The 13,784-nt window shown below is 45.3% G+C and overlaps 1 protein-coding gene across 2 annotated transcripts; it reads left to right on the forward strand.

The window, feature by feature from the left end:
• The first annotated feature begins 355 nt into the window (after positions 1-355).
• Positions 356-4,683, forward strand: tmem74 (transmembrane protein 74). Of its 2 annotated transcripts, none has more exons than XM_029839434.1 (2): positions 356-498; positions 1,091-4,683. In XM_029839434.1, exon 2 carries the CDS (start codon positions 1,152-1,154, stop codon positions 1,965-1,967), a length of 816 nt encoding a protein of 271 aa, XP_029695294.1. In that variant the 5' UTR covers positions 356-498; positions 1,091-1,151; the 3' UTR covers positions 1,968-4,683. The 2 variants fall into 2 exon arrangements, with proteins under 2 accessions (XP_029695294.1, XP_029695295.1); XM_029839435.1 differs by lacking the exon at positions 356-498 and adding an exon at positions 509-640.
• The last annotated feature ends 9,101 nt before the right edge of the window (positions 4,684-13,784 follow it).

Genomic DNA, 13,784 nt, shown 5'->3' on the forward strand with positions numbered 1-13,784 from the left:
ATTAAACGTGGATTAGGATGGCTTTGACATAGTGACCAGTAATCTTCCGAGAGAGCCCAATAGGACAGATGGTGCATGATACAGTAACAGTGCCCTGCGCATATACTGCACAAATGTTGCGTAATGTTGTTTAATGTCACATCCGCGGCCTGATATTTAATTGTAGCTGCATTATTGTTGTAAACATGCATCCAGCTTCTTCAGAGAAGGACTTTTCTCGTGCTCTCCTCAAACGCTTGATGAGAGGCTGTGCCGGCAAAATGCTGTCGTCAGGTCCCAGAGTTCAGGCCTCAGCCCTTCAAATGTGCGCTGTCTGGCTGGCGGGATGTTGCTTTCAGCGCCGCGCCGCGGTCGGCTGAGGCTCTGTGCGTGTGGGAGGGACTAACGGACGGTTCCGATCGGCGCAGCCCGGAGAGAAGGCAGACAGGCTGCTGAGGACGCGTTCGCCGGCGTGTGTCCTGCACCCTGTGAGGGAGGAGAGGATGCTGGAATAGCGCGGTGAGTCAGTCTTCTACTGGCGGTTTGTGCAGCCCTCCGTGAGGGATTAGAACAGAAATGTGCGTGACTGGTCCACCCTTCTGCAGGGAGGCATTTCACGCATCTTCAACCGGAGGCTGGGAGAGATTTCTGCTGCATTCAGGTGCCCGTTGAAGCTGCTGAACTCTGAAACCAACTGTGCTTGTGCATTTTTCCATATATGAGCGTTGATTCGAAGCCATATTAATTCAGTTTTGGCGTTTAAACGGAAAAGAAATACTGTTGCTTAATCTCGATTCACTTGGATTTGCCCACCTAATTGGATACGGAGGTATTTCTCTAATCACGATCACTGTAAGCGCCTTCCACAAAAGGCTCCGCCGGTTTTTTGGAGACAATCGGATCAACTTTGAATTGGTGTCGGATGAGGCCGGTCTGGCACGCTTCGGAACCACACACGCAAGCTTTTTGCGCATTGTGTATAGGCGCGTTAAGGGCAACCTAATTAAGATGAGCTGTAGAACTTATATCTGATGTGTGTGTGTGTGTGTGTGTGTGTGTGTGTGTGTGTGTGTGTGTGTGTGTGTGTGTGTGTGTGTGTGTGTCCTATCAGGGATGCTGTGGTTTGACACCGTCGAGGGAGGAACGTTTAGAGGGAGTCAACGGGTACACGAATGGCCGCTCCGGAACTGCTTCCCGCAAACGGGGGAATCAAACCGCCTGATCATCTCGACCTCCTGGATCGGGTCTCCGGTGCACCGCTGCACGTCCGCAAGTGTCTGGGTTCAACAGGAGGATCCGTGACAGCGGAAGGCAGCTGTAACCCGGCACGCAGCTGCCATGATCGCCGTCACTCGTCGCCGAAGACGGCGGCGCGCAAAGCGGGCGAGGAGAAAGTGCGCGCTTGTTGCGGGGAGGATTTAGAGACTTCTTTCACGTACGTCGATGAAAACGTGAACCTGCGACTCGCCAGCCCGGACAGTTCCTGTAAAACTATCCACCGACCCATCCGGAATGGAGAACCGTGCTCAGAAACGTTCCCGGAACTGTCCTTCCTGTCCGAGGACGACCTGTCTGAGGGCTCCGGCACCTCCATAGACTACGGCTTTATCAGTGCCGTCACCTGTCTGGTGACCGGAATCTCTTTGGTGATCATCTCCTACGCCGTGCCTCGGGACGTGCGTGTGGACCGTGACAGCGTGTCAGCGCGAGAGATGGAGAGGCTGGAGATGGAGAGCGCCCGGATAGGCGCCCACCTGGACCGGTGCGTCATCGCAGGGCTGTGCCTGCTCACGCTGGGCGGCGTAGTGCTGTCCACGCTGCTCATGATCTCCATGTGGAAGGGGGAAATGTACAGGAGGAAAGTCATTGCGTATTCCAAACGCTCCGCCAAACATTACGGCTCCATCAGCCTCAAAACGAGATCCAGCCCAAGCCACTCGTCCGTGCACTTGTCTCTGGACGAGGAAATCGAAGAAACTTTGACTTGAATGTTTTATATTCAGCGTGTGTAAGAATTAAACACCCTCTCTAATATTCTAGCAAAAGCTCAGCCAGAAAGCTTCAACATATTATCAGGCTGAAGTCAAGATTTTTTTTACTTGTTATTTAATTGACATCAAATCATAGAAAACATTTCAAATATTTCGGTCCACACGCACACATCACCTTCTCCCCAAGATGGTCTCTGAAAGGAGACAATTATTATTAAGGCTATTCATATTTAATGGGAATATGTGCAGATGCATTTCAGGAAGCGAAGGAAGTGGGTGCCCCCCAGCGCAGGAGAGTGGGAGGGATGTGGGGAGGAGGGCTGCCTCTGTCCACTGTGCTGTGGGAGAGTCTGATCAGTGACCCGCATGGTAATATCCAGTGACAATCCCCCCGCGGTGCCGTGCTGAGGTAAGCTATAAAATCAGCTCCGTGCATCTGTTTCCAGCTCACCAGGGCGATCAGAAAGAAGTTGCCGCCTTCTACTTGTCCATACTGGAGACATCCAGGTCTTGGATCCTAAATTAGCACATGCAGCAGGTCCTAAGTGACTACAAGTGCCTGTGACATTTTGAGGTTGATTAGCTTTTCCTTCCATGTTTCATTTCCTCTGAGGAATCACTTAAGGATCACACGAAGAGGACTTCCAAAATGTAAAACCCTCACGTTTTAAAGATAATATTCTTTCAAAGAGAATCTATTTAAAGTTATGATGCCGATTTAAGGAGCAAACTTACAAGTTGCAGCAGGCCAGTTTAGATTATTAACACTGCTAGGTACATTTGAGAAGTTCCTCCTTTGCTCCTGTGAAAGCTGCTTTTTTCCTTCCTCAATATTTTTGATAAATACCCTACAATCCAAAGCAGCAGTCATGTTCCATGCGCGGTGGATTCCCGCGTGATTCATGCATGATTCATGAGTGTTACAGGGTATGCAAAGTATTTGCATAAATTGACATAAAAGACCAAATGTTGCTTTCTGTAAGAGGGAGTCTTGTCTGCTGTCACTGGTTTCTGTGTTTATTTGAGCTGTGGGGCTGTTTCAACATGACGATCAGTGTATGTTTAGCAGCATAAGGCCACACTGGCACTGCATTTAATCAGCAATTTGCTTTTTTATTAAAATGTCAGAACATATTTTGTATATCCCGTCTGTTCACACGAGTGAAAAAGGCTGTGGGGGTTGTTAATGGGACTAATAGCCAAGCTGAGGATCTTTTGTTGCATCAATGAGATGGTCATTTTTCTGACTAAGGCTTTTTATTTTCAGTGGCTGTGACCACAGAGCGGACTCTGTGCATGTGCGCGCACACGTGCATCTCTGAAAAAGAACCATAACGTCACGAAATGGCACTGAAATGCCAAATGAAGCGATTTCCCGTAAGAGGTAATAAATAATCCGCAAGAGGAAATGTTGTCTTGATCTTTTCACAGGAGCTACAGATCATCATATTCACCAGAAATCCCGCTTGTAATGTCGGAAAGTGCAAGAGAAATGGAATCTTAGAGGCAGCACATCCCTGTGTTTCCGCCTGTGTGTTGTGATCTGTAAAAATGTCACTTTTATCACCCCCAGGGAGCAAAACTGCCTAAAGGAAGCTGTTAACCTTACAGACCTCAAACATACTTATCTGCACGAGCATGTAAAGCACTTGGCAAGACTTCAGACATGCACAGTATTGTTCCTCCCCCTCACAGCTTTGACTACTTTGCCCACTTGTTTATATCTTTCTCTGTGGTTGAAAGGACGTCTCTCAGCCAACACCAGGCTTCCTCATACGGCCAACTAAACATGTTTGGGGGATTTAATCTGGGATTTGCTCGAGGCAACAGCATTTATGTGCCAACCCTCAACTGTATTTTCAGAGGTTTCATGCATAAGCTCTTTATCCTTGAGCCGCGCACAGCTAAGTCACCCTTATTGATATTTGGTTGACTCCTCTGTAAGTTGATCTTTTCAGGTAAGGTGGGGCTGGGGGAGCCACACTGCTGCCATCAGCCATTTTTCTAAAGGTGTCATTACGCTCCCTGACCTTGTGTGCTCATTCCCTGTGGGTTTATCTGATTATTTGCATGCCTTTGTGTGGCTAAAAAGATACCCAAGTGCAACTACTTCACCTTTAAACTCATAAATTTATAGCTCTTTTGCCCGAATCTCCTCTAATCCTCTTGAAGACCAGAAGGCTTGAAGGACAACCCCAGAACTACCCAGTTCCAGCCATCCGGTGTTCAAGGTTTGTATATGTGTGATAACCCCAAATTATGAGGATCGCAGCTTTGTGGCTGACAGCGTCACACCTTCAGTTTAAGCACGATGAGCACATCTCCCACAGTGATTCTTTAATAGTGCACGGAGATACGAAAAATTGGCTTTGAAGGCAACTAAGCTAAAAACCCATGCTCATAGATTTATACCTGCGTCAGCTTTCCCCGAGTGGACAGGATGGCCTTTTCCTTTTCCCTCTTGGATTGATTTCCTTTGAGTTGGAAACTGAGCTCCAACTCCTCAGAGATACAATTTCACTCTTGGTTGCTTACTTTCTGCTGCCTTATTCAGCACAGGATATTTTTAGTTCCACTGGATTTTCTGGAAATACTATTGTACTGTAAATGTTATTCAGTCCTCAAAGTCTGTTGTCATGGATGCACCCTGTCAGCTGTTTTACATTTTGACTGCAGGAGCAGTTTTGAATTTCCTGAGCTCTCTTTTTTACCCCCCTGAACTTAAAGTTATGTAAATTTATTAAGTTTGTCTGTGTGTGCGTTTACTTCCTCGTGAGTCATGCCTCATCCAGAACTGAGAGAGGAATCCATATTTTGTGTTGAGAAGATGCACAAAACCCTGTTTTTACAATAAATGGCAAAAAATACCCACATCTTAGTCAAGGTCCGCCTGGCCGACAAAGAGAGAGCCCCCGTGGGCTCCCTATCTGGTCCACGTCATGGTAATCAGACCCGGGACGGTTTTCCACGTTGTTCTTGGCACCCTAAGACCACTTTCCCCGTTGTGGATAAACTATCTGCATCTGGCTACTATGGTGGATGAGAGAGCAAATGATCAGCTAGAGCAGTCCTGCGGGAAAAACCACTGAGCCCCTGGGGAATGGGGGGGGGGGCGAAATCAGGCCTTGTCCCCCTCTGAACTGCTGCTTCACGTTTAACCGATTTATGTGGCGGAGGACACGGCAACAAGGTGGCTGCTTTAAAAACAACACCATCAGCATGACCTGAATGCCTCCTTAACCTATCAGGTAATGGAGATGTATTGCACAGACAAATCACAGGCTCAACCCCTCCCCCCCATCCTCACCGTTTAGTCCCATTCTGTTGTAAATCACAGTCCTGCTGGGCTCCATTGATTTAATTTGTATTAAATTACTAATGTGGTTATTCGTCATGCACGGTATCCCATGTTTGCTTGTTTCCCCTCGTTAAGCCGCTGCGTTTACCTCCAATTATGGTAAATAATGAATGCATGGTGTATCACAGTCAACGTTGAGTGTGGCTTTTAGAAAGCTGACAGAGAACAGAGTAAGCAGCTCCTCCTGTCAAAGCCAAACACAGCAAACGCTGGGTGATGCGTTGAGTTCCCTACAATCCTCTTTGAAAATGCAATTTTAATAAACAGTTTATTGCCATAAATAGTTATACCATTCACTGGGACACCTGGATTTTTAAAAAAATTAAAAAATCACCTAATTGACACCGATGCATGTGCAACAGTAATGCTTCATCTCATGTTGATATAACTAATAATAAAATGGAACAAAACAGTATGATAAATATCATCAGTACGTGGCTGAACACGTACTGGCAAACAAAGAGAATTGATGGCCTATTTGACTATCCACACATGTAAAAGTTAAAAGAAGGTTCTTTATTTGTTACAAACTGTGGTTTCCTGCTCTTAGATGGAAGAATTAAGAAATACAATTCCTGACTTTTTGGTCTGTAGATGGACCAGTGACAGACGATAGCCCTGGTCAATGTCAATGATGGCGTTGGACCCCGAGTCTGAAAATAAGATCAGGCTCTGCAGAGCTAATCGCTGGCGCTGCTTTTCATTTGCCTCCAGTGTTGTGTTACCAGCGAGCAGCGAACTGCTGAGAGATGATACCAGTCAGTGGAGAACTCCAGCAGGATGTGGACAGAAATGCTCCCTACATGCTAATACATGGCCGTGGGAGATATTGCACATACAACCGTGCACGCGCAGTGACACGTTGCTTTCCAGGAGATGTATTCTTCACTCATGATGAGCTTCCTTTGATTGATTGCCAAGTGTGAGCTGGCTTATTGGACACAGATGGAGACACAGGTCTGTGGTATTGGTTTAATATAACAGGCTTACTGTACGTCAAGACAGGCAGAGGTCACAACCATTAAAGTGAACCCAGGAAATGAACAAGTCCACAAAAGGTAAAACTATGGTGCAACTAACCCTGAGAAGGGTATCAGTAACAGGATAAGCTGGCAAAGAAAGGTAATAAGGAACAGGTGGAGGTAGTCAGAGTAACCTTGTCAGGAGGTTGGAAAATACAAAAACAGGAAGTGCAAAGTCACACAAGATAAATATTAATAATAATAACAAGAACTTCAAAATAAAACAGGAAGTCAATCTACAAGCCTGTGTTTTAACCAAGACATAGGTTCAGCAGCAGTTTATAGTTCAGCAGTCGTTTGGAGAGTGGGGTGGTGGCCTGGGGGGGGGGGGGGCAGGTGAACTTGGGACCTCGTTTGGATAAGCTTCAACCTCTGAACCTCAACATCCTCAGAGAAAAATCAGTAACATCCATTATGACACTATCTTTCACCAAACTAGAGATTTCCACCGTTTCCAGTTGTCTTCTTTTAATAGTTAAAGACCTCCTGAAGATGGCAGCACTGGACTTTATAATCCAACTGGCTGCTTCAATCCTAAGTGTCCCTGTCAGGATGCAGGCGCTGACACTTGCAGCACTGCAGCACAGCAAAAACATACACGTGGTTAGAAAATCAAAGTTTCACGATCTTCACCTTTGTGTGCACATTCTACATGCTAATGGGTAAAGTTATTAACAACTTCACAAGGTTTCTTCTTAAAGACCCTCTTTTCCCATGTGTGATACTGTGCACGAGTCTGGTTCCAGCAAGGTATCGATCGAGGTCAATGCACAGGGGCAAAAGAACTGGGGGGTTGAGTTTGCAGTGTAAGTTAAGTGCCTGGGTCTCTTCTTTTAAGGACCTCTTATTTGTCCCGGTGAGCATTTACCGTCAAGTGGTGCTCTAATGTTCAAGCTGAACCCATGTCTGTCTCAGGAGGTCAGCCAGCCAGGAGCTGAATAATTCATCTGAGCTCGAGCCTCCTCAAAGCATCAACAGTCGGAGCAGATGAGCATTTACCAACACTCTACCTCTGAACATTTACGTCCTCTTCGACTATCTCCCCCCTGTAGTTTATAAACCTCATTCTGACCCCTTGCCACCTCTAAATGTCACCTACCCGGCTTGTCTCAAATTTTGCAGTTTCACTTTTCCCCCCTACCTTTCTGCCCTGGCAGAGAAAGTGTTATGGAACCGATACACACAGATGCTACCCTGGATCTGATGTCTTAACGCAATAATACCTCCACCCAGCTCTCTTCTTGAGGGGGCTCTTTGCGGGAAACTCTAGCATACAATTGTATCTGTTCACATCTCAAGTTTCTCAATAGCACAGTCTTTTCTCCATTTGAACCTCCACATTAGCTTTTCACTCTGCTTTCCCTCCAGTTTCAGCATGTCCCCTTTTTCTAAATTATGCTCCATGTGATGGAACTCCAACAATATCAATGTATCTGAGCTGTTTTTGCAGGGCTGCACCCATTAGCTTTCTCTGCTAATTGATTTCCTATCAGCTGCCTCCTCCAGAACACATGTGCTCACTCAGAAGCAGCTCCTAATCTTTTCCAGAGACCAAAATGACTGACTGGCAGTTTAGTGCCTCAACGGTAAAAGTTACCGTTGATGGAACTCATCTTTGATAAATGTGATGAGGGCTGTAATGAAAAGCGCTGCTGCCCTGTGCCATGAAGAGTTGATGTAAACGTGACACATTAAATTCAATAAACTTGAATTAACAAGCATTAATTGGCTGGTGCTGGTGGCATGTAATGTTTGTCTGTCAAACCTCCCTATTCGAACCTCATTAGATCGCCAAAAAATAGCGTGAATATCTGTTAAGCAGGGCTGATTCCTGGACACAGAAGACCGTCACGTCGCCTTGAGATTTCTAGCTCTCATAATTTTCTGTGGATTGAATTAAAGCTGACATTAACAGGCCTGGAGTAAGACCACACCAGAGCAAACCTTCCAGTTCCCACCACAATTTCCTGAAAGGCCCTTGTATGTTTGCAATGCAGGAACTAGGAAGGTTTTGGTTAAAAGAATGTGTTTTTTCTTACTAGGGGAGTAATTAAGCGTCTATTATGGGGCAGGGTCTCCACTGGGAGTGTCCATGAACACATGTTGCTTTTTCAAAAGGCTCTGTCCAGGCGGAGTAGACATGCTGAGGATATTGCCGACATACTGAACGCATAAATATTCACCTCTCTTTACCCAGCTGGTAGATTTGATAGTTGGAAGACAATTGTGTGGTGCACAGACAGGCTAACATCACCTTTTTTCCCCACTAACAAGTTTAGGGAGCATCAATGTTTTCTTATTGGCTTTTCTCTCTGTTTCTATGATGAAATCCATGATTTTAAAAAAAGTGACATTCGTAAATATTTAAGCGATTTCAGACACAACCAACACTCACTTTAGTTTAAATGTCTGCTAAATGACACCAACAACCTTGGTTCAATGTTAACTGGAGTCCCGGGATCTGCGGAACACATCTGAGGTCACTCCTCCTCAGGAACAAAAGAAAATAGCTTCATCACTCTGCTGAAAAGACAGAATGCAGATGAAGTCATTAAAGTTTTGGAATCAACAGTGCACCGAAGCCAATATGGATTAAAAGTCACAATTGGGTAGCTCAATATAGCGCTGATACATTACGTCACCCTTTTTGTGCCGTTACTCATTTCTTGCAGCATAATTGAAGCAGCCGCGGATGATGTCATCTAAATACAGGACGTCCATTCAGAAGTTGTTTTGTTGCGCCTGTACACGAGCGGTCAGACTAACCTCCGTCACCAACGCTAATAAATAGACTGGCTATGGCAAGATGAGAGTGCATTTGGCTTCTGCAGAGGGCATTGGCGAGTGTTTGATATTTATAGATATCAAACACACACACACATACACATATGCGCGCGGGTCTCGCATCTGTCTCTCTTTACCCCCAAAACATCTCTGACAGAGTTTGATAGACTTGGAGCCTGTTTGGAAAAACAGATGAGTCATCTTGGAAAGAAAGTAACTGAGGTGCTACGTCTGAGGATGCGCTGATAGCAGTATCAGATATCGCTCCAATATTGATACATAAACTGGATCAGGACTGTTGACATTGGGCTAACTCACCCCATTACATTCATGATGTATGATTATTTGCATCAATAAAATGACTGAGGTACTTAAGATGTATTTTTAGTTCAATTTAGGTTGGGGGAGCTTCAAGGCTATTATCTTTACTCAAGTGGCTGAAAAAGCAGAATCTCTATTTAAAAAAAGGACAGGAAAAAGTCAAATCTGTCCTTTTCACTTATGAGATTAGTGAAAATGACTCCTCTTTAATTATTCCCCAGGTCATTCTCCATTTTTATCATTGTTTAATGTCTTTCGCTTATTCCTTTCCCTCATTTGTTGTGGCCAAGGTTACCGAGGCGCAATGAGAAATCATGGAGTCAGAGAGAGGCCCTAAACAAATCTCCCAGGACGTCCTCCTGTCAAGGTTTGTCTCTCCGGCTGGACAGGAAGGAGGGCGGGGCTACCGCATTGGAGGGCTGTGTGGAGGTGGAAGTCAGTGACGTGATCCCCTTCATCCCAGCCAATAAAAGAGAGTGGCCGGTGAGATCCGGATCTGTACGTGCCGTCAAATTCAATCAGGTAGTGCTTTAATGTTTTCTTTTAATCAACCAAATTGCATTACACACTGCCTCCTCTGTGAGGCTCCACGGCAAAATCAGAAGAGGGAAAGAGATCAGGAGCACGGGCCAAACTGGAAGCTCCAAGGGGGGCATTCCCAGTATTTTGGCATCTTATATTGCACGCTTGTGAAGGAAACACACAGGAACCAGTTTAAATCCAGGGTCGGACTGAGGACAGACAAGGTGCACAGATGGACGTCATTCTGATAATTAAAGCCAGCTCATCTTGTAGTGAAACAGCAACTCTTGGACACAGTGTCCCTCACAGGGCCCCTCTTCTCTTCACCTTTCCATGCGACAGCACCTTCCTGCTCTCCCTTGCTTTGACTTCACCCCAGCTGACATGAATCATCCTTTAGAAGAACATTGTTGATGCACGTTGTTTGACTAAACGCTTCCCACCCAACCGGATGGAGGAGGATTGTATATCTGCATCCAGTACTGTGCTAATCACCGGGATCCTGCTCCACTAGAGTTACGGGGGTTTTAATTCTGATTGAGGGGGGGGGCTTGGATACAGTTGGATGTTTCATTCCACCTTGGATCAGGCACTGCTGTTGTAGCCTGAGGGATTACAGCCTGCTGCCGCGTGTCAGCCATTCATCCATGGACAGATGAAACATCACAGAGAGCAGTAATCCACTGAAGAACGGTGGCTTTGCTACTCAGCTGCCTCAGCCACAACTTGAAAGCCAGCTGACATTTAACATAATGATCAGTCAGAGTGGCCGAGCGTTTACACATGGGAAAGGTTTCCCGGACACAATTAGACCACAGTCCTCGCTCGGGCTAAAAATGAATCACAATGCACAATAGTGTAGTGTAGTTCCACCATCCATCTAATGGCAACCCGTGAGTGGAGTGACTGGAAGAAAAGCCTCAGTCTAAGTTGTGATATTACAGTGGTTTTATCCACAACGCTTAACAAGATGGCCACAGTTGAAATCTGGTGCGCAGTGTATAGTCTAAGATATACATTTTGGTTTTTGCAACCCATCCTATTATGAGTCATTGAGAATATAGAACACAGTGGTACCAATGCTAACATTGAGCAAACGAGCAAACAGCTTGAAGTATCGCGGCAACAAGCTCCTTCCTTCGTTAGTCAAACCCAGAATATATACACAAGTTATTTCAATCCAACTTTGATAATAATTACACCATAATACATGTGCTTTGAATAGTCAGGCAGTGGAGAAGAACCTTTGGTAAGACATCAGCATTGACAAAAAAGTTTGTCCACGGGGAACAAATGATGACTAATATTACAGACTGTATAGTGAATTATGGAAGCAGAGAGGAAGCTGCAGTTTCTCCTGTGTAAATAAAAAGGAAAAAGAGTAATGAAAGTCCCCTGTGCAATAATAAAATATCTAATAGTGGATTTATAGTGGAGGCCGAGTGCACCAAGAGGGTCAGCTCTGACGAGGCAAAACTTCTGGCCAATAAGCAGGTAGGAAAACAGGGCTTTCCATTAAAGAGTTCATGTAATAAGATTTACCTAATGCTTGTTAATGTCATACAGAAGAGACTGTAATGACAGGACTGTAAAAAAATAGACTCATAAACACATCAAGAAAGTGCAGAGTCAGTTTAAAGGTGGTGTGCCTTGGTGATACTGCAGAGCTGCAGAACTTTGTGTTCCAGTCATCTCCAGTCCAATGGTGTCCTACTGTATAATCAAGTCCTCCTGAAGTCTTCAGAAAAGAAAACTGAAAAATAAAAGCTCTTTCATAATTGATGCTGGGACGCTGACATGAACATGATTTCAATGATGAAAACTGGTAATTACTGTAACTCTGGTATGACATGAGCGGGGCATTAGACTGGATGTCTGATTTTTATTTAACCGACGCTGCTTAACCTCCGCCGACTTTTTGATTCCTTCAAACCGTAACATTTTAAATCGTTCACGTCTTCGCAAAACCGCTGGGGTATTTTTTGAAATATGACGACTCCAAGTGATCTCTGACAGCGGCGGGGCAGCATGAGAATGCAGCAGTGGCAGCAGGCGTGCCAGCACAACACCACCACAGCTCCAAGCTGCGTGTGGAGCTCACCTCCAGGCCCATGATGGGTGGATGACTTCAGCTGCAAAGTCACTTTGACTCAGTGAATCAGGAATCAGGTAACGGGATCAGGCTTCATTAGGTGACTTCAGCCGAGCTGGCAGACGGCCAGGTGAGCTGGACGCACAAATGGACATTGATTTTTCAATAAGGGCCTTGAAGCTGTCAGCCAACCAGGCTATGTGATATCTTTTCTCACGGGGCTGGCCTTCACTGTACGATGGCCTGACTGGCACCCAATTACAGGCCAGCACATTGGCATTCTCAGCTCCATACATCCTCGCGACCCTGTCTGGTGCCCTCGCACTAGTGTTAATGAGTACGATCAAGAAGTGCAGCTTCGGCTTTAAAGCTGGAACTGCTTAAAAACTAGCCTGCAGGGTGATAGAGACCACAATCACATTTTCCTGGTGTGTTATCTAGTCTTGTACTTTGTTTGGCTATCTTTGACCTGGGTCAAAAAAGGGGCCCAGTGTTCATAATGGCTTCCATCCATCAGGCTTCTCTGTGGCATTCACTACTTTTAGTACTACATTTACCACAGACTGCCCTCATGCTGAACCCTGCAGCCAGCAGGGCATCATATAAGGAAGGTGGGAGTGGGCTGGCCTGGCCTGGGCCCATTTGCCAAAATGCAAAAGAGATATAAGGCGGCCTTGGTGCGAGGAGGACAGCTGGAATGAATGCAGCAGCCTGAAGAAAATTGCCAGCAATAAAGAGATCTTATCACAACATGGTCATAACTTATCCACTGGAGAAATGCCTTAAGAGATTAGACACAATAACCCCTTTAACATATGCACTAGAGGATCTCCAGAGAATTAAATAGGGAGATTTTTGTTTTTGACATGTATCTGCTCACGCAAGCTGGAAACAAGAGAATGTCCACATCTGATGTCTTGGTCATGGTCCAAATGAGAGGTAAATCATGGGAGGAGCAGACAGACACTGTCCCCCGTATTAGCTCATGCTCTTGGAGCCCTTCATCTCCTGTGATGACCTCACAACCTCCTGCTTCACCTGCGCTAATTTACTCTGTTTCGCGTGACCCCTCAGACTTTCTGCTGCCTTATTCATGCGTGAACTCACCTTGAGTTTGTCCCTTTGGCGCCAGAAAGGGTCAGGAAAGGAGATTGTGAGACATTTCCAAGTCTTTTTGCCGACATATGAATGTTTTTTAAAACAACAATTTTTGTCATTAAACGTGTTTTAGTGCAATTTTTATGGGTTTTGTAAATGGCTCCTATACTCCAGCAGTTTTTATAGGTGTGTCTTTATAGTTTTCAAGCAGGTTAAACCAGGTGACGATTAATCTTACTTAACAGTCACATTCATGTGAGGAAAACTTTATTTGGGAAATGAGCAATCTTGTTTCCACACTCGGCCGCTAATAAAGTCTCCATTCTGAATTGAAAATCAAGGCTGTGAAAAGAGTCACCTGTGGGCTCTTGGAACACCTCTGCCATCACTCATCATACGAGTCACAGTTCAGCGCTCTTGCTGGCCAGATTTTAATTTTTCTTTGCACTTTATTGGAGTTGAAATTGCCAAGATAAAGTGAGAGCTATTAATTTTGTTCTTCTCACATGTCCTTTCCCATAAACCCACCGCAAAAAAAGGCAAGCTTAAAGTGTTTTTGCCGCAGGTTTCTCCAAATTGAATTAATGAGTAGGTATTTGACGACACAACTTTGTGCT

The sequence above is a fragment of the Takifugu rubripes genome, chromosome 7, assembly GCF_901000725.2.
Source record: "Takifugu rubripes chromosome 7, fTakRub1.2, whole genome shotgun sequence".
Lineage (NCBI taxonomy): Eukaryota > Metazoa > Chordata > Actinopteri > Tetraodontiformes > Tetraodontidae > Takifugu > Takifugu rubripes.

What these genes read in the sequence shown, in the direction of transcription:
- tmem74 (XM_029839434.1), top strand. Translation starts at nt 1,152, where the DNA reads ATGGCCGCTCCGGAACTGCTTCCCGCAAACGGGGGAATCAAACCGCCT.